The sequence below is a fragment of the Parasteatoda tepidariorum genome, chromosome 2, assembly GCF_982258835.1.
Source record: "Parasteatoda tepidariorum strain Cologne lab strain chromosome 2, Ptep-v5.0, whole genome shotgun sequence".
NCBI lineage: Eukaryota > Metazoa > Arthropoda > Arachnida > Araneae > Theridiidae > Parasteatoda > Parasteatoda tepidariorum.
Genome location: NC_141756.1, coordinates 74,339,837 through 74,362,451, shown reverse-complemented (window position 1 = coordinate 74,362,451; position 22,615 = coordinate 74,339,837). Strand labels below are relative to the sequence as shown.

Sequence of the window (22,615 nt, the reverse complement as noted above, 5' to 3'; positions counted from 1 at the left end):
AAACTTTGTATTTTGTCAAAGAAAAAGATATTAAGAGATTCTCAAAGAAGAAGGGCCCAAGAAACGTCTGTGGAACGTGAAAGACGGATGGAACATGACCGAATTTTGACAAGCAATTCTAGAGCCCAAGAAACGTCAAAGAAGATTAGAAGAGAATCGTGTCTCAACTAGCAGAGCTAGGGCCCGAGAAACACCTGAGGAACGTCAAAGAAAATTGGAAGAGGATCGTGTCTCAACTAGCAACGCTAGGGCCCGAGAAACACCTGAGGAACGTCAAAGAAGATTGGAAGAGGATCGTGTCTCAATTAGCAATGCTAGGGTCCGAGAAACATCAGAGAAACGTCAAAGAAGATTGGAAGAGGATCGTGTCTCTACTAGCAGTGCTAGGGCCCAAGGATATGAAGACAAAATTGCAGGACAAGACCACTTTAATTGTCCACTAATCTTCAGATTTCTTGCTATGTTTTAAAAAACTTTATTTGTGAAAACCTTTAGAGTGGCGGACAGCTGGCCGCCTTAGGCGGCTAGTATTAAATAAAAATAATATGTGTATTTTTTAAATAATGAATATATATGATAATAAATAATGTCTATTATATTAATAGTAATATGTATAATAAATGATAATTAAAAAATATATTTTAGAATTATTTCAAACCAAAATGGTTTTGAAATATATCTTTTAAGAAAGTTAATAATATTCCATTGAAACAATAAATTCGATACATAGATATACTCTGCATAAGTAGTAAATAAGTTTTATACTTATTTACAAATGGAAATAATCCATCCAAAGTGACGTATTATTCAAGTAAATAATTCCAACGTAATCAATCAAATAGTTCTGTATCATTTTTTTATTATAATGCTTCATAAAATTGCTCTTTGAAGCAAATACGGGCAAAAACAAAACAATAAACAGGATGAAAAAACAACAAGCCCTAATCTACACCGGCAAGGATGATACGAAAATGACAGAATGGATTATTTTTATTTTCTCCTACCTCCACCAAAAAAAAACCCTTGGTAATATTTTTTCTGTCTGAAGGATTTGTTCACGCCTCCATTTTAGCTCAATAACTTTTCCCTTTCTATTTTATTTCCTTCCTTGGCTTGAAGATTAGTCCCCATTGTTTTAATCTGACGTTTCAGTCGAGCAAAAATTCGACGAGCCATCAGCTGCGCCACGAACGGATTTTTCCGTCGCTTTTGTTTTCAGGATTTCATAGTTTAGATTCTACTTGTCTCCGATTCTTTTCATAAGCTTGTTATCCATGATCAACTTGACTAAAGCGCGTATTTTCTTGCATAAAGAAGAGATTCTTTTGTTAAAGCGGAGAGAATTGGCGAAGTACAAAGCATTCTTTTGCATCTCATTTAGTTGATGAAAGTAACTGATAATAAACATGATAATTGTGTTCTTCGTTTTGTATGTAATGTTTGAGACAATTTGTTTTTCTAATATATTGACTCTATGTTACATTAGAGCTTTTGTTCCATTCATTGAACAATTAAATAACTTTTTTCACTCAATTTGAGAGCATAGTTTGTTTTCAGAATTGTTTGAGTAATAAAAATATTGTTTGAGGTGCGAGAAATGATGTAAGCCAACTACATTTCCTTGTCGGATTTTTTATAACTTTTATCAGGACTGTGTTTGATATTTTACTAAGTTTAATAAAGAAATTATTCACAGAATAGTAAAAGATGATATGAATACTTTAATAATGAGTATTTTTATTACGGGGACCGGAAAGTAATGTCTTTTCGGTGCATTTGATATCAATATTTTATTGTTAATCAATAATGTATTCATAATCGTTAGCAACAACTTTTCAATACCAGATCGATAAAAAAACGAAATGGATCGAAAAAAGAATTGGTTTTTAAGATTAACGAATATTTATTGAGCCGAAATGGTATTACTTTCCGGTCCCCCTATAATAAATTTCTACGTCACTTTAATATGTAATATATTTTCACGTCACTTTAAGTATTGTTATTTACTTTTTGTTTTCTCTAATTAAAAAAAAATCTTGTAAGAAATATAGGACATTAAATTTCGTAAAATGTGGAAAAATAGAAATTGTTTAAATTTAGCAAAATAAAATTTATAATTTACAAGCAAATTTCTTTAAATATCGTAATTATAGAAAAATCATATTTGTCTTAATGTATTTCAACTTGAAATACATTTTCAAAATTGCATTTAGAAAATATTTACTTTCTTCATTTCTAACAACTAAACTATTTAAATACATATTCAAAACTTCATTATTGAATGTTTGCTTTCTTTAACGTGTACGTTTCATTATGATCTCTAATAATTAATTAAATATTCTATATTTTACTTTGAATTTTTACACTTTGATGCAAACTAATATAATAATGGTTTTTAAGAGAATACAATTTTATTTTATTTTACCAGCATTCATTACTCTAAGATAATTTATCTGGCGCAAATGGAGAAAAAAATTATCATTACGCGAAAATGTGAGAGCTATTAAAAACAATACTTTTAAATTAGATGAATTATCACAGATAGAGCAGAATAAACATTCAATATATCATCAAAAATTCGTTAATCATACATTGGGTCGGCTGTTCAACAACGGTTATAAAATAATATAAAATTAAATCATACAACTTAAGCTATCATGAAAATTGCGTAAAAAATTACATTACAAAGATCTACTGGTTGCTTGTTTTTAATAAAATAATTATTACCTCTACCCATTTCTATGTCTACCCTCATGGAACCAAATAGTTGCTTCAATATTCAATATTTAATTCAAAATTTTTTCTGAAAGTTAGAAATTGTTACGAACAGGAAAGAATTAGTATATGTGATTTTTTGTCTATGACATGAATTACATGTTCTGCCAAAAGACTTGGTCCAGTGTAAATAGAGATATAACTATCACGAAAGAATATGAAAGCTATTAAACAAGCAATACTTTTAAATTGAATGAATTATATCATGTAGAACAAATTAAGTATGAGATAAATCGCAATAAATTATTTTATTGCGTGAAACCTTGCAATTTAAACCCAGTCTTTTTTTTAAAAATTCCGTACAAAGATCCACCAATTGTTTGCTTTCAGCAAAGGAATTTCTTCACTTCTGCGTACACCCTTATATAACCAAATATTTGATTAAATATTCAATATTTTAATTTAAAATCTTTATTTGTAGGTATAATCTATTAGCAATTGGTTTGGGAAAAGGCGAAAAAGTATTTCCTTCTGTGATGGGCAAGTATTATCATTTCTGCAAACAAACTTGCTCCAGTGCAAACAATTCCTTGAGCTACTGGAATAGCAGGGACTTGAGTCAACATATCCAACATCTTTATTCGAGTCCATCTCTGTTGACTCAACTTAATTAGCGAATCGGAAACACAGCTGGTATCACAATCACGTCAAATAATCAAACTGTTTTGGATAAAATCGCCTTTTAATGGAGACTTTTAATTGGATTTTTTCGCAGCCGTCCCGTATAAAATACATTTCAACGTTGCGAATCGTAATTAGCTGCCTCAAATTTTATTGACTCTCTTAATTTATGATTTTTAAAAATGGCCACGTTGTTTGAGGTGGGCTCGTGTTTTTCTAAAATATATCGCCTTTAAAAATGTAATTTCGTAAATGGTTTTCTCATTTTATGATGGGAATGAATTTTTAATTAGATTAAAAATTTAGGTGATTGCAGCCCCATAGCGTAAAAGTATTTAATTTGAATTCAATGTTTTGGAGATATTTTGTAAAGTGTGAGAGATTATTTTAAAATAATACCGAATATTTCTTTTAAATAAATCAAATTAAAATGTTACAAAATGTGGATGTAATATTTAGAAATTGGTATTTGATTAAAATAGTTTTCCGAGGAAGACCCCAGTCGCCGTTTGTAAATGATGTCACGTTTCGCGGGAAGGGTCAATGTTCGTGAAATGGTGACAGTTTATAACCGTTGTAGAGCAGCCAAACCAATCTTGGGCTTACGTCTACTAATGTTCACCTCCGTAGCCTTGTAATTTTGAACCCAATCCAGAAGACAAGAACTTCAGTATCCAGCATCTAGAGAAATTTGACTTCGTGTAAAACTTTTTGATGGAGCTACCTCGCATTTGCGTTACATGGAGAGGAAAACAACGAAACCTCTCACGTTTAGGCTGATAGCAAGGGACTCTAACCCATGATCAGTCTACCATTGAGGATATTTCACGTTAGTATTGCTGTCGGTGTGAACTGGGTGCGGAATTCGTATTGAACTTGCATCGCTGGGATGCGAACCCAGTTCACCTCATTTGAAGGCGAACGCTCCCTGAGCCACCGCTGATCATGGTCACAATCTGTGACAATATGGAGGCCTGTAATTACAAGGCTACGCAGTTGAACATTTATAATCGTACACACAGAATTGAGTAGGCTGTTGAACGCTGGTTACGAAATAAAATATATATATATATATATATATATATATATATAAAAAAAACATTTACATTTAGATATAAGTAACTATTCATGTTAAATTTTAACTTTAAAACAATTATAGTCTATTTATTATTTAGTCTAATGAAAAGCAAGCAAATCATTTCTTTGACGAGAAAGTTTGCGAATTTTTAAAAGGCAATTGTGAACAAACTTTTCTGAAGTCCCTAAGAAGGTAAAGACTTTAAAAAGGTAACCTCAATAAACTTGAAACTTTTATCATGCATTTTCTTTCTATTAGTAAAAGATTCATATTTTACAGTAAAATGTTGTGCAGCGTCGTATTGGAACAATATCACGATGTATATATTAATTTAATTCCCTTTCATTTAAAAATTATAAAATTTTTCACCGATAAATATCACGTCTCTAAAGTTAAATTAAATACAACCTCACCCATTTTCTGCTGTTTTTTTTAATCCATTACTTCTAACGCATAATCGTAACCCGTTGAAATCCAAGCTTCTCCTTATTGGCCAATATTTGTTTTTCAAATTCAAAGTTTAATGCACCTAACCCAAGTGCGCACATAGTGCCATTATGTAACATAAAAATAATGCTCAAGGCCAATTATAGATGACATAAAAGCCAGTATTTAAGGTTGGTACGTTCCAAAAAATTAGTTGTGTGAATATTGTATTTTTAAGTTTCTCATATATGTAATTATCATTGATACTTTTGATTAAGGATTTGGCATGCAAAATAGCATTTGGCTGTATCGTCTGCTTCATAAGGAAACAGAAGAAGGTGAATCTGCTATTTTTATGAATTTCTACTAAAAAATATCATTTGCTGTTTAACGAAGATTTTTCTTTTATTTTTTTTTATTTTTGGCGTTTACTAAAAATATAGAACATGATAGTACATACATAAATCTTTGAGTAAAGATGGGTGCATACGGTAGACATATGTATTTTTTACAGTTTCAAATTTGAAAATGCACAAGGTTCAATATTTAGCTACATTCTTCAGAAAATTTATTACGTTGTTTTCTGGAGTCTGACAGTTTAGTCAAGAAACATATTTGTTAAAAATTCCCGTTGTCCTTTTTCGAAGTTGTAAAATTTTATAAAAGTTTTTTCTTTTAATAAAATGACATTTTCAACAGTCTTCATTTCTACTCAACAAATGATCCATTTAAACATTAAACAATTTTGCTCTTTATGTTAGTTCATACTGAAAATACAGCGTGGTGATCAAAATAGCAATGCATTCATTATTGGTCCTGAATAAATTCAAGTCTGTTTCATGAATTAATGCAATGATTAATTATTTGCATTTCTTTTGGGAAAATTTAAATATTTTTTTTTATTAATTATTTAACTTGACACCTAATTTCTTAATTTAATATGATTTGGAAGGAAATTTCAATATACTTTAATTTTGCTAAATTTAAAATTGTAGAAATGCTATTCTGTCTTATTTTATATCAGAAAAATGTATTTCAAGTTTGCTCACCTCAACACACAAAAATTTACAACGTATATCTAAAATATTTCTTTATTCTAGTTATCTCGTGATGAAACTTTTAAAAGATTAGAAAAATTGAACAAAATTTTGAAAACTACAGAACTACAAAATTTTAAAAACTACAAAAAGATATGTACTAAAAAATTAATGAAACAATAGTACTAAATTGCTTAGGAGAAGAGTAAAAAAATCTATACTGCTTTTGATTTATATTTATACATCCAAAATGCTTAATATTAGCAATTGATATTTAAATTAAAAAAAATAAATTAGAAGAGTGCTAAATACCAAAAATAATGAGGAAATTTTTCTAAATAGTTTAGGGAAAATATAAAAAATTGCTATATTATTGACGAAAAATGGTACTATATTAATTTTGTTTATACACACTACTAGTATTATGGTATTAGGTGGAGTTTTAATAGGTACCAAATATACTAATGTAGTACAAAGTATTATATTAGTATACTTGGTAACGATTTAAGTTTACACCTATGTCATGCAGTTTTAATTCTGTTAAGAGTCATCTTACGAACCCTCGAAAGTCACAAGTGACGGAGAACTCCACTTCGTTTTGAAGATTTCATTGTTATAAAGATGAAACTAGATCACTCAGACTCAAAAGAATTAGAAGAAACTACAGAAGAATTACAAGACAACAATCCTTAAAGGAATCTTTACATAACCTTCATAGTTTATTTAATCTAGGAAAATTTGCAGTTAATTACTTTTTACTAAAAATTTTGTTGCACAGTTATCTCATCTCCTTTTAAAGACTTCATAGATATAAAAATTCAACCAAAAGTTTTGAAGGAATTCCGAGTTGTTTTTTTTTGGTTTAGATTCCACAATACGAAGCTATTAAGCAAGCAGTAACTTTTATTGTTTCTAAAAAAATTAATTAAGGAAGCATATTATTATTCTAAAAGTAACATTTATTACATTCTTTCAAGTTACATTCCTACTTGATTTATTTAAAAAAAATTGCTCTTAATATTGTAAGCTAATCTCACTCCGTTGAAAAGATTCCATAAACATAAAAACAATTTAGATTTTGCAGGAATTCAATGAGACTTATACTTATTTTATCCACACTCCATATTTCATAATTTCGGGTATAATTCCTTCCATATTTCATAATTTCTGCAAGAAGAAACTTTAAACATTTCTGAAAATAACACTATAGTGAAGGAAATATTTTGAAATTCTGAAAGTAACATTCAAGTAACACTCATAGATAAGCTCTTTTAACTAAAAATTCTGTTCGAAAATTGCTAGCTTATCTCACCTCGTTTCGAAGATTCCATAGATAAAAAAATAAAACTACAACCTTTGAAGGAATTCTTAAGACTAATACGTCTTTTGTTCAGAATGAAATGGAAGGCTTTATCTCATCGCTTGTCAGTGACAAATATTTCTGCTGAAATCATTGCAATCATCTTCAGCGAGGGAAAAAACGGGAAAAAGAAAATTTTTTATTAGACCATCCTCACTACTAAAGCCCCCAAACGGGACAAATAGCTTTTCTGCAGAATTCCTTATGGTATTTTATCATTTTTGTAAGGGAGTATTGATTCCGTTCTAAATTATTTTTGAAGATTTTCTTTTTCAGTTCCCTCAAATTAAAGGCTAAAGATCACGTGATTGGTTTATTTTTTTCTTAAAAGAACGAGGCTTTAAGAAAGCAAAGCGGGAGGAGAAATTTTGAGTTTTAGGATTTAGATTTCCCGTCATGTGTAATAATGTTGCTTCGGGAGGGGCTGAGATTAAAGTTTTCCTTTTGAATTACAATTCTGAAACACAATTTCAAACTTTTCCGAGTATATATATTTATATTCTTACATAAAGAAAATGTATTAAATAGAAATGAGTTTTTATAATTATGGGCATAAAGAAGCTTCTTTCTTTAAATATGTTTTTAATCCAGACAAAATACTTGACTGAAAATAGATTTTCATATATTTTCAAGTGCTTAAAAATAGACATAATTTCATTTATTGATTAATGACTAATATAATATTTAATATTTAAATGTAAAAATGTTTTTTAAAATCAAGTAAAAATTTTTAAAATTCATTCAGTTATTAAAATATTTATTTACAAGTAAGTTTTATTAGATTTAAGAAGTATTCCCAAAAATTAGAATTTATTTACCCTATATTATTCATCACCCGTTTTTTGTACATCATATTCCTTGTATTATTTTTTGCATTTAATGTTTTGTAAATCATAATTTGCCTATCATATTTTTGTATTGTATATAACTAGGGTTATATATTTATAAACATTATTTTCAAACAATTATTGCTTGAATGATGAGGAATGAAATTTTATTTTTATTTTTTGTCTTCATTTCTAAAATCTATTATTAATGGCATTCTTTAAAAAATATGTCATTTGATAATGTTGAAAATAAGTATGATTTACTGGTGCTAATATATGTACCATGCTAATAGAGTTAATGATTATTTAAATATATTTTGTGAATATAAATTGTTTGCATTTAAAAGAGGTATTACATTTACTGTAATACCTCTTTACAGTAACGCTTTAGGACGGGACACTTTAGGGGGATGAAGATTCATGGTGACGGAACAGGGACTTACTGCCTCTGCAAAAATTGCCCAGACATAGAGCTAACCCCCATACATCTTTTCAACTGTCCCGCTATACTGGCGCAATTGCAGCAGATAAGTGACAATCCGTTTGCGAACTTAAATGAAGAAAATTACCTTTAAATTTCAGATGTTGTATTCAGGACCTTTGATCACATTTAAAATTATTTTCTGTCCATGGCACGACACCAATCAACCAACCGTTACATTTACTTTAATTACATTTACTTACATTTACATTACTTCATGCAACTATACATGTTTGAATAATTTTATATCTTGAATCAAAACTAGTTTGACTTAACAGATATACATCAATAATGGATTTAATTTTGCATAATTTAAAGTTTTCTTTATACAATCAAGAACAAAAGAGAAGCATATATCTACTATTAAGTAAAATAAGGAAATATCTACCTGAATGTAGAATCTTTCATTTAGATAAATAAACACTTACCTAGAAAAAAAAATCAATAATTAATTTAAACAAATAATAGAAACAATGATGTTTAATATTGATGAATTCTTGATAACGTGAATGCATACAAGAATAATAAGTAAAAATAAGAAATGAAAATTATAGTTTTCAATATTAATAAATGTATCAAGAGCTACGTATAAGTACATATTTCAAACGTATATCAGTGATTAATAGTTTTATCCTCAAACAAGTTGGAAATTTTCTAACAGAACTGCTTTTTCCCTTAGAAAATACATGAAAAAAATCGCTTTAAAAATAATTATTTTATGCTGAAAAAATATTTTGGATCAATTAATTTTTAAAAAGAATGCAAAATCAGGGATTAGTAAGGAAATAAGGAAAAAAATCAAGCTGAAATAATGATTTATACATTGATGAAGAGAAAAAAAGAACTTTGTATACATACACTATTTTTGCAATTTTTCTTAACATTTCATTAAAAAAAATTGCCTATACTTAAACACTTGCTTTTAAATTTTAATAAAAAATTAGATAAAGGTGCTAACGAAAAATTTGATTTTCAAACACAATCTAGATCAATCTTATTTATTTAATGTTTTTTTAATTTAACATGGATAATTTATGTGTGAAAATTAGAAAACAATATTTTTTTTATAAATGAAAGCATTGCTATTGAAATGTTTATTATTAAAACTGCTTAGCTTATTTTATTAATTTTCTTACTTTGAGCAATTATTTTTAGTTTCTTTAGCATTTTAAATAGTTTTTTTTATTTTTAAATCTATTTATTTTAAACATTTCGCACGTTTTTGCAGAGTTTTTCGTAAAATTTTTTCGCTCTTTTTGGGACTTTTTACGTATAATCTGTTTTCGAACTTGATATTAGAGATGCCAAGAAAATAGTGACTCTGGTGCCACTGTTTTCGTAACTTTCAAATATCCTTTTTTTCGATAATAATTGTTATCACTCTCCAGATTGGTTCCTAGCATTGGATAAGTATAACATTTATACAACATGATGTGACTTTTGACAAATTTTGAAACAGTTAACATTCGTATGCCTCAAGATTCTGGTATGTCATTTTTGGATTTAAACATTTTCAGCCATCCAAAGAATAGTCAAATAAAGTGCATACAAATTGTATTCTTTTTATCCATTTTTTTAATATTTATATCTATTTTTAACATTAATTTGCTACACGGAATGATAGGTATAATAAAATTGTCATATTTTTTATGATTACATTCACTGATTATCACATTACGATCTCATTACATTCACTGATTTTGGGTTTACATTTTTAATTCCAACAGCATGTTTTTCAGACATCAGATATCATGGGCCACCCACATTTTCTAGGGCCGGGATAGCCTGGTTAGTAGACGTTGGGCCCATACCCGTTTAGTCGCCGTCCTAAGAAGACTCCCTGTGTAGTCAATAGAGACTGGTGCCCGCTAAATCTGTCGGGACACAAAGTCCTCCATTTTCCCATAACCAATAACGCATCTGTGAGTACTGAATTGGATATTTATCATTCTCTCGTTCAGGTCGAAATTATGATTTTCGGATAAAGGAATGGATGTATGAATGGGTCCGTCCTATAAACGTGCTGTGACGTGTGTGTGTAGCTTACGTCATATTCTTGGCCATAGATGTAGCCACTGAAAGTCAAGAAACGCACCCTTCGTCATAAATTTGCTTGATTTCACCCAGTAGGCTTGCTGGTATCGACAAGCAGCATTAGAAACAACAACAAATTTTCTTATTCAGATAAAATCGGGTAAATAGATTAGATCCGACTAAAATGTACTGTGATTTCTAAACACAACCATATAACAGAAATAAAAAGGAGTAGCATTTTTAAAGCGTGTTGTAAAAATGTTTTAACGATTTATTATGATTGCTTAAAAGGTGTTTAGCTAGACGTTGAACTTAAATAATTCTTCAAACAATTAGATCATATGCAATTGAACTGGTGGAGTAAAAACCATAACTTTTCAAACCAAACCTTCTTTAAAAACGTAAGCTTCAAAAAATAAATTTTCTACTCAGTTTTCTTATTAATTAGAAAATACTATGATGTGTGCCTACAACTAGTTTTAAGGGATTTCTGATAAATAGCAACAAAAGTTTAATTGGAAAAGTAAAGTCATATCTTTTCATTCCACTACCTGGTTGTGTCGAATTATCGCTAACTTTCAATACAAACAGATATATTCAACTAAAAATAGTTTATGCGTTATCAAGTGATAAAAAAAATTTAATCATATCTTTCGCTGCTTGAATAAATAAAAGAAATTTATTATAACTGATGTCAACAAAATGCCAACTGTATTTTAGAAGTCTGTGTGTTTTTATTACCTTAGAGCAACTTGTGTCAGCGTTCTGAAACTGTGGGCAAAATTTTAGCCCAGGGCAATTTCAGTGGGCAATTTTAGTCCATGATTCCAAGAATCGTCTAAATATTTTCAGTGCATCGTTTGGAAGATTAATAAGTGATTCTCACACTAGTATTGAAGCCAATGATGTTTAATTATTTTTGGTGATAAATATTAATTTCAATAAAAAATAAGCTATTTATTAAGATGGAAAATTCATAGAGATATGGTACTGATTCCTATAACAGAAAATTGCTAATCGCCATGAGCTTACTGATGCCAACAATGTTTAATTAAGAAGCGCAAAATTCATAATATTATATTGGCATTTTATAATGATGGAAACACTAATTTCTTTTTTGTTTTGTGCTGCCATCTGTTGTTTGATCGAGGGAACTTCTTTTGATTTTTGTAAGTTTGTATATCTTGAGTGAGATTTGTATCGTTTGGACACATGGCTTAATCTTGATCAAACTCTTACACTACTTAACAATTCTACTGGAAATGTCAATGAAACACTTTTTTTATTGCATTAATACTTTCTTATTTCGTATATTCCTGTATATTTTTAGCCAGTAATTATGTAATATAGCATGAGAAATGTGAAGCATTAACTCATCAACTAATAGACGGATATTTTTCGAGCAAAATAAAAAGATGTCTTGCTAGTTTCCAAGCAAAGAAGTTTGCAGTTCCCGATGACCTGCGATTAGCCATTGTGAATAAACCATACGCCCAAGATGGTTTCTAAAAAGCCGATGCAGGAAATGTTGCACAAAAGGACAAGAAAAGGGGACACTACAGGTATGAAGAAGGCTTTTTTTTTGGTCGTATGCCTGTTTAGGCAGTGGGGGTGCGATTGTTCCTGTTTTTCAGTGGCGACATCTATGGCCAGGAATTCGACTTTTGCCACGCCATTCACACAACCCGTTTATAGGGCTGGTCACATTCACACACAAAGGAGAAAGGGCATAGAACACACAGAGAGAGAAAGAAATATCTATGCCTTGTCCGGGATTCGAACCCAGGATCTTTTTGATGCAGGGGCAGTTTCCTGCCCCCTACACAGGCCGGTCGGCGTATGAAGAAGGTGATGCACCCATTACAATAAAACATTGTTTCATTTTTTCATGGCCAAGAATTAACATTAAATTTCTTTCTGACTCAAAACGGTTTCTCGGGAATTATATTTCTCTCTCTTAAAATTTAAATGTAAACATGAAGCTTGGCAAAATAAAATATATTTTCTTAAATACTGCTTATGGTTAAATTGTTATAAACGTAGAAAGAATGAAAGAAATTAAAAAGAGAAATAAATGGCCCACTTAGGGATTAATATTACAAAGCTAATTATTAAATTTAGCACACAGTATTTAACTGTCCAATACATAATTTTAACAATATTTAACGTATAACAATATAATTAGATATCACATTTCGAAGATTTCTTTTTTCTCTCTATTGATAAATAGTCACTTTATATATAGTCATGCTAAGAATAAGCATGATCAATAACGTAACTGTATCCCAAAAGGAAATTAAGGTTATAATAAATGGCGCCAGATTCAAACTCAACGGAGATTTGGGCTATTAGAAGAGTCTAGACAGCGATTTTGTATCTGAGACTGCTTTTATACAACAATTATTTCTTTAGAAAGTGTACGCCTTTTAAAATTGTTGAAATAAATTAACTAAATTTTGCGCTGTTACCGAAAGATCAGTTTACTCTTCGAAAATGTTTTTTTAGAGTGTTATAGAGTGGGGTTGAAAACTTTTCGTAAGAAAAAAATAATACAGCTTATTAAAATATTTCTAATTGTAGGTATATAAGTTAATAATTGTAAGTATTTATTACATTAATGTAAAAAAAATATCTTCAATAATAATTGCAAACTACTTCTAACATTTATACCATTTAACTGACTAAAATGAAATTATGCATTAAAATTACGCAAGTGTATTAAATAAAAATTACTTCTGTTATCCTTCTTTGATTTGATATGTTTTGTTACAAAAGAAGTTGTTGGAAATCTGAAAAATTAACACAAAACAGAAGCATCGGTTCCCAAATGCAATCCGTGGAACCGTGATGGTTCCGTGGAAGTGTAATAGGGATTATGAGAGTTTTCATTTCTTAAAATCAGTAATGATTTTTGAAACTTGTAATTATATTTACATAAAATTATTGAAATATAATTTCTTTGGTAGTTTGGTTAATTAAATAAAATTAAGTAAAATTCCAGTTAAAAACAGAAACGGCACAATTTATGAAATAATTGCATCAGTATTTCCTCCCAAACTCTTCAGTTCCAAATAAAATTATCAAATTCACGAATTGTGATACTCTAATAGCTATTATCAACTTAAATTCATTTTTTGTAAGCAAAAATTCAGCTTATTTTATTAGTTTTGAACAAATGTATGCACCTAATTCTGAACTGGACTCGATACCAACTCAACTCGCGAACTCAACTACTCATCATAAAACCTTTTATTTAAAGAGTTTCATTGATGAAACTGTTATTGAAACAAATTTTAATCTCCAGATTAAATATTATTAAAATAATTAGCAGTTTTTTTGGCTAATAAGCCCTCGGCGGCTAATATATTTTATTTACATATTTAGGGTTCCGCAAAAAGAATCTCGAGTTTTTAGGGTTTCATAGCTGTGAGCGATAGGGAATCCCTGAACAATTCTTTGATTTGTAATAACAGTTAAGCAATAACATTATAGTTGATGGTCAATTAAAATGCAAAAGTGTCTAATTAGGACGAAATGATGAATTATTATAGTATATACACAAGTTCAAAAACTACTGCATGTCGTTACAAGTTATGAATAAAAATGATGCAAGTTTGTTTACATATTGCTTACACAATACTTTTACTAAAAGCAAATTGATACAACTGCAGACGGAACAAGGGGAAAACAGAAAGAGCAATAATAAAATAACAATGAACAAATGAGAAAAGTCAGTACATAGTATATTCCATAGAATCTTACTTGTGTCTAACCCCCCAATATTTTTCCAAAAATTCCAGCATTAAATGTAGGGTGTGAAATACGATAGTCTCGGGGTCAATGGCTATTCATTCATTTATTTGTGACTTCTTATTTAGATAATCGAAATAAGATGGTTAAGTTGCATAAGTTATAACAAAACGCTTTATAGCAGACAAATATATTTAATAACAATAACGAAGAATGATTATAACGTTACAGTGTCTAAATGGAATCTCAATATTAATTAATTTTTACATCACTGCTTAGAGCGCCATCTGATAGGTTGAAAAATATTATTAACACAGGACAACAACTCAAGTGAGGGGCATTCAATACATTAAAATAAAAATAAATGAACACAATTAACTTTAATATTTAAAAAATTCAATAATAACTTTTGATTAATTTTTGAGCGCATAAATATTTAGAGCCAAATCGTTGATTTTTTATTTGCCTGAATGAAGCACTTCCTAATTGTTTCAATGCTTAATCAAACTGATTAACATGTGCAAAAAAATGCATAAATCAGATCAACAGAAACTAATATGTGACCTAATCTTATGTTTTAAAGATTAAAACGCTTTTAAGGAACTTTTCGAGTTCGTGATATAAATCATTAGATTTTTTTTGAATATATTTTGCTTTTCTGTTCATAATCGAATGATTTAATGTTTCTTAAACATACCATCTAAATGTAAGAATTTCGTGTTTTCTTAAACAAATGTTTCTGTGTGGGAGAACTTTTTTGTTCTTTTTACAAAAATAACACCCAGGAACCATTAATAAAGAAGATAAAAAAAGCGTTGTTTTTTTCTGACAATGCATGGCCTGTTTCTAGTTTTCTTTTTGTAAATGTTTCAAGGGAATTTCCTCTTTTGTTTTCAAATAAATAATGATGCTTAATTAAAAAGTAAACAATATTCTAAATTTACTTTCCGATGCCTTGAATTGAAACAGCGCTTTGGGATATACTTAAGAGTTGAAGTAAAAATAAGAAAATTTTCAGAAAAGTTTTTTCACAGCAAGCTTATAACTAATTATTTTCTTTACCAATGTTTATTTTTTCGCTTTGTTTACACATCTTTCTATACTTTCAAAAATGATTTAAATTTTAATAAAAGAACTTACGTAAATTAAAAAAAAATAATGTAGACACCTAATTGATTAAATTTTATTGAAATATTTTTGTAACCAAACAAAAAAATTCTATTTATTATTATTTTAGTTACTAGAAAATAATATTCAGTTCTTTGAATTTTTTATAAAAATCTATTTAATATATGTTGTTTCGAAACAAAGAAATCAACTATCTATTTTCATTTTAGTTGCTAGGAAATATTATTCATAGTGCTTTGAATTTGACAAAAAGTAATCCCTAGTTAATGCTTGTAATTTCGTTAACATCGCTGAAATTAAACATTAAAAAATTCTAGAATAAACGTTAAACCTACAGGTTAATAATTTATAAAAACATATAAAAAAAGCAGACCATGTACATCAAGATCCAATATCGTGATATCGTGATAATGTGATAGTACATATCAGAACCAGTTTAAGAACCAGTTAAAACTAACATTTTCGCTGTCCTTCACTTTCATCAAAAGTTATAAATATCTTTACTCTTTCAGTAATGTTAAACTCTTTAATAATTTGTGATATTTAAAAATTTAAGTTTTAATACATAATCATAATACATAATCATAAAACATAATCATAATACATAATCATAATATATAAATCATCATCATAATCATAGTTCATAATCATCATAATCATAATACATAAATCATCATCATAATCCCAGTTCATAATCATCATAATATAATCATCATACTTCATAATAATTATAATACATAAACATAATAATATTTAGGATTTTATATCACTTTTGCAAAATTTAAATAACTAACATTAAGGGTAATAAGTGTATAAAATACTTATAATGACTAATTATAAATATTTTAAAGATAAGTGTCTACTAATTTTTATTATTGTATTAACTAATTTTTTTCATTTAATATTATTAAATTTAAAATAATCTTGTATTACTTTTAATATTACGTTTAAAATTATATTGTATTAAAATAATATTGAATTTAATTTAAATTTTTTTCATTTGAAAAGAATAGACATAAAAATGTAAAAACTATATTAAATATCCCTTTAAAAATTATGTAGGCACAGTAGATACTACATTACGCTCGAATTAATCTTTAGAGAGTAACTGAATAGTTTTGATTCACGATACGCCGTTCGGCAATATTCTTTCAGACTGAATTACTGCCTCTGTTTTTTTTCCTCAGCCAATTCAGTTGTCCATATTTTGCATGGTAGAATGGAAATTAAAGAGAATTGTTTGCTCTAACTTTAGTAGTAGAAAAGGAAAATTATTTAGTGCGCCTCGTTTGATTGTGTTTTGTGAATTATAGGATGGTATTTTAGTGTTTGCGATAATACCTGCAATAATTCTTTCAACTGAGGTTGTAATATTAATAAACAGTTTCAACAAAATGTTTTTATGTTAGTTCCATGCTCAAGTATTAGTTTATTTTATGCTTTAGTGGAAAGAGATGTTTATATGCTCTTATATTAATATGTTAAATCTTAAAAATGATGTTGACATTGTAGCTCGTTAACTCTTCAGATAGAATAGAAAAGAAAAATCTGAAAATTGGAAACTGAAAGTCTGGAAACTATAAAGCTATGCAAACTTGAAAATGCTTTAAGAAAACTTTTAACCCTTTTCTGCCTGAAGGTATAAATGTGAATACGGTGATTTAGGAATTTAATTTAATAAAAAAGGACTAGAAGTTTAACTTAAAAGTTTAAAGCAATTTAAAAAAGTGTTAAAATAAAACTTTTTCATAGGTTTTTAAGTGTGTATTAATGGGAAGAGACATAAATTAGGTTTTGGCAAGAATATTGTACATTGGTTGAAAATACGTGTTTCTATATACGTGTGAGTTTCATTTCTGCAATGTATATTTTAGTTTCATTTACAAACAGTTCAACTTTGAAAACTTAAGTTTCTACAAAAAAATTACAATTAATATGCGGTTAAATACTGTTAATATATGGTTAATACAATGTAGATAAAAGTACGGTATGATTAAAAGGTGACAAAAACTTAAAAGTTTAAATTGATCAATTTAGAAAAAAAGTTTTATATTTAGATTTGTTACAGGTTTCTAAACTTGTATTAATAGGAAGAGACGGAAAAAAGGTTAAGGCAAGAATTTTGCATACTAATTGATAATGCATATGTGTTGAATTTTGCTAAAATATTTTGCATTTCTTTTTCTCAAAATAAAATGAAGTTTTAATTAAGTTAAAATGCTTTTGTAGCATGTTAGCAACACATTAAAGTGAAAGTGCAATTTTGACTGGGTTATGTATTATTAAATTTGCTCTATAAATAGTATATGCTAAAATCTTAAGTTACTTGCTATTCCGGAGACCTGTACATATATCCATGACATTTGTTTCACGTTTTCGTAGAAACTGATAAGCTGCACAGAAAACTAAATTCTAGTCATCTAAAAAAAATACTACTAATCTAAGTAAGAATTAACTTGTACAAATAAATGGTAAAAATAAATACTTGTCTTGAGTGTGGTCTTTCTGTAAAAAAAAAGTGTAAAAAGAGTTTTATCATATGGAGGAAATAAGCAAGTTACAATGATATTTTTTTCTTATTTATTTTTTACCTGAAACATATTTTAATCAAAAGCGTTTCAAGAATCAAAATGTAATATAATAAATAATGTTCACTACTATATTAATATATTCAATGAGTATATGAACCAGTTAAAATATTTCCAGCAACATATGACGTATATATATATATATATATATATATATATATATATATATATATATATATATATATATATATATATATATATATATATATATATATATATATATATATATATATATATATATAGAATGGGCGATATATATATAGACTTATATATAGGCTTCTGATCAGCAGCAAAAAAATACCATGTTATGAAAAGTGTCAAACTTTCTTTTTAGGAATGTTTTCGTTTCTTCATGCTGTAAAGTCTAAGTTTAAAAAAGCTCCAATAAATCATAAGATTTTGAAGATTTACGCTTTCACGCAAAATAAATTGAGAGCATCATGAATGATACAGATTTTATTTCAAAACATCAAAACTTTTCCTTTATAAACTTTTGTTTATAATCAATGTGGCAGTATTTTATAGTGAGTTTAGAAACTATTTTTCAAACTGTCACCAACAGTTCACGCTAATACCAGGAATATTTTATCGTGATCTACTGCTAAATTATACGATTCTTTACATCTTCGAACCTAGAAATTTTTATCCTACTATGCATAAGTGATAGATTATACTGTCGTAGTATTTTCCATTTTATACAATAAAAAATAATGATCTTTTAAAATATTTAATTATATATATATATATATATATATATATATATATATATCGGGTGTCTCAGTTAAGCGTTTCGGAACTTCTAAGAAGGGTAAGGGGCATCCTGGCAACTCAAAATCATATAGCAATGCGGGGTCGGAAATGCTTTCCTGACGGGGTAGATGGCGTTGTTCGAAAGTTTCGACCGAGCTTTCTAGTGCGTTGGCCTCCTCAGTCACCCGACCTATCATGTCTTGATTTTTATTTCTGGGGTCATATGAAAACACTGGTTTATGACTCCCCTCTTGACAATGCTGAAGAGCTGGTTGCAAGATACACAGTAGCTGCCGGAGAAATTCGAAGTATTCTGGAGTATTGCAGAATGTTCGGATGTCCATGCACCGAAGATGTGAGGTGTGCATTGTAGCCGGTGGCAGAAGCTTCGAACACTTACTTTGACCCATGTGCCTTATGGTTTTTTCAATGTATTATTAAAACGATTTTTCACTTACGGTCTCTTTTCTTTATGGTGCTTCTGTGTACGTCACCGCTTCAGGAAAGCATTTCCGACCCTAGATTGCTATATGATTTCGAGTCGTCAGGATGCCCCCTACCCCTCTTAGAAGTTCTGAAAAGCTTAACTGAGTCACCCTGTATATATATATATATATATATATATATATATATATATATATATATATATATATATATATATATATATATATATATATATATATATATATATATATATATATATATATATATATATATATATATATATATATATATTTGAAGAAAAAATAAATCAAAATAAATTAATTTCTTAACATGATTCCGGAAAAAAAACATTAACTCCAAGGATTTTGAATTATTCCTATTAAGGAATAATCCAAAAAATAACGAAAACAGGAAAGAGATTTAAGCTGTTTCTAAAATTACACAAAAATAACCAAATAATCAAGAGCACAAAACTGAAGATTTAAGCTGCATCTAAAATTACACAAAAATAACCAAATAACCAAGAGCACAAAACTGGAAATTGTAGTGGAAACATCATCAGGGAGGGGGAGAGAATTTACCACGTCGTCAGTGTGGGAGCAGTTTCTGCAGCTGTTAAATACCATAAACAACAATGTCTCAAGAAAGAGTGATAAACAGGAAACCTAAAGCAAATCAGAAAAAGATTATTTCCTTTGAAATTCCGCCAGTTAAAACGTTAGCAGCTTGTCGCTGTTTTGACTCTCTCTCTCTCTTTCTCTGAGTATATCATACAGAATGCGCGATTATTTAGCTAATATATATATATATATATATATATATATATATATATATATATATATTAAAGTTTTGGACAAAATAGTCTTAGTGTTTAATAAAGCAGCTTAATTTGCAAAATATTAGCTTAGAGAAAACTGAGTTCTAAGTTTTCAATTAGCTTAGGATTATAGAAAAAGACCGCTTGTAAAAATTGCTAATAGCTTAAGGAATAACTTTTACAAAAACTTTACTACTTGGCTAAAATACTGATAGATTAATCTATCAATATTTTCGGAGATAAACGATTTAATGTGCGTATTTTCCGATTCTTAAATGTTGGAATTGTGACCTTTTTTCTCATTCGACTCAAACATAAAGAGGTAATTTATTTATATCTTCATTGTAGTTTAAAAAAATTCTTCTACTTTGTTAAACATATTTGAATAAATGTTAAAATCTGACAGCTACACATATTTTTAATTAAATAAAATTTCGGGACAAATTTCTGAGAGTGCATATATATATATATATATATATATACAGTCAAACCCCGCTATAGTGAACCTTCAAGGGACCGAAATTTCAGTTCACTATAACCGGGTGTTCACTATATCCGTAACGCAGGCAATTTTACTAATGGTTCCCAAACTCCTCCCTTTTATTACACTTTATTCAAATAAATGACTGAAAAATATTATGTAATAGCAAAAAATTTGTTATTTTTCATTACTCTTCGTCTTGCGAGCAACAAAAATTTCTTAATTTTTAGCTGATCAGCAATCCTCAACATCAGATATGGAAAGACTTCCCGACTATCAGATAATTTTTCCTGAATTTCTGTCATTCCGTTTTTTAAACCAGTCCAACCAGCTATTCGAGCACATGAAAGTAGTCTCGTAAAACCACTTAGCAAATTTATCCACATTTGTCCAGATTGCGACTTCTTCGAATGGTGAACCACTTCAGTAATGCCTCTTCAACATCCTTGTGATCTGCTTTTCTCAACTTTTTTCTGCCATCTAAATTTTTTTCATGAGCAGAAATTATTAATTGCCTATTTTTCCATATGTTACAAACTTCAGATTTGGATAGTTTATATTCCCTGAAAATATAAAAAAAAAAAAAAAAAAAAAAAAAAAAGAGGAAGAAAAAAATCAGTCGAAGGCAGAAAAAAGTTCATTATATCCAACTTCCTCACTTTTTTGGTTCACTATATCCACAAAAAATTACATTATGCGTGTATAGCAAGGCACGGGACCGAACATTTGGTTCACTATATCCGGGAGTTCACTATAAGCCGTGTTCACTATAGCGGGGTTTGACTGTATATATATATATATATATATATATATATATATATATATATATATATATATATATATATATATATATATATATATATATATATATATATAATATATTATATATATATATATATATATATATATATATATATATATATATATATATATATATATATATATATATATATATATATATCATCATATTTTATTTTTTTATTAATGAACTAAAATTTATATTTTGATTAAAGATGTCTTGTAAAAATTGCTTAAAAATTAAAAAGGTTCAAAGTATCATTTAGCGAAATCTTCAGGGCTTTGTTACAAGATTATGGACTGAAATCAGTTAATATATACAGTGCACCCAATAGCGAATAATAACGCAAGCGCTATGCAGATTCCTTCGTTAAATCTGACCTATTACGTCTCAAATTACCTGATATCTCTTAGGACTTATTATGTTTTAAACCCCTAAATATCTTTTAAATTTTACTCAAAAGTTCTGTGTGCTTGAAAATTCTCTACAGCAAGTGCTGCAAGCAAAAACTTTCCTTTAAATAAAGACCAATAAGAGTCACCGTGGTGTAATGGAATTCATGTAAAAGACAGGTACACTTAGGCATTTATGGATCGTGATGAACTATAATATCGTAGAAAATTGCTACAACCTTAATATGGGGCTAAGCAGAACTATATTGTCATGCGGTGTACCATTCTTCCCTTCAGAGATACGAAATAGCTTAAACCAAAATATGGTTCAAATAATTCGTCCGTACGATTGCATCAATTTAATAATGTTGTAGTAAATTATCGACCCTGCCATTTTTTATCTACCAAAAGGTACCTCATAATGGAATCAAGTTAGCATGTCTTATATACCAGTGAATTGATGTTTAATATTCGTAGTGGTAGTTACGCCACAATACTTCCCCACCAGAATTTTATCAAGGATAGAATCGATGAACGGATATCACTAGTTGCTGTACTTGTGATAGACCGGGAAAGCTCGAATTAAGGTCACCGGGTTTTTGAGTGTTGAAATGTGACAGTCGTAGTCACTCCTGTGTTGCCATTATCAATCGAGTGTATGCAGGCAGACGTTTTGTTTAATGGAGACGAGACTGAGTAGCAACAACGTGAGGAGGATTGGATAATGCCGCAGTCACAAGTAACAAGTCAACTGCTCAATGTGGACCATCCGTTGAAGTGGGCGTTACCAGATCGAAGTAGGCGTTACTGTCAAGATAGGCTTGATC

The 22,615-nt window shown here is 28.8% G+C and overlaps 2 protein-coding genes across 4 annotated transcripts in view; one reads left to right on the top strand and one right to left on the bottom strand.

The window, feature by feature from the left end:
• Nucleotides 1–22,615, bottom strand: part of LOC107444238 (RNA binding protein fox-1 homolog 1-like) — a 311,515-nt gene that overhangs the window by 171,048 nt on the left and 117,852 nt on the right. The gene's annotated exons all lie outside the window — the stretch shown is intronic.
• The window catches only part of LOC147815858 (uncharacterized), a 66,129-nt gene continuing 62,592 nt past the window's right edge, over nt 19,079–22,615 (top strand). Inside the window, exon 1 of the mRNA XM_087156634.1 lies at nt 19,079–19,215. Within this exon, the coding sequence (XP_087012760.1) occupies nt 19,079–19,215 (137 nt within the window). The remainder of the gene's footprint in view (nt 19,216–22,615) is intronic.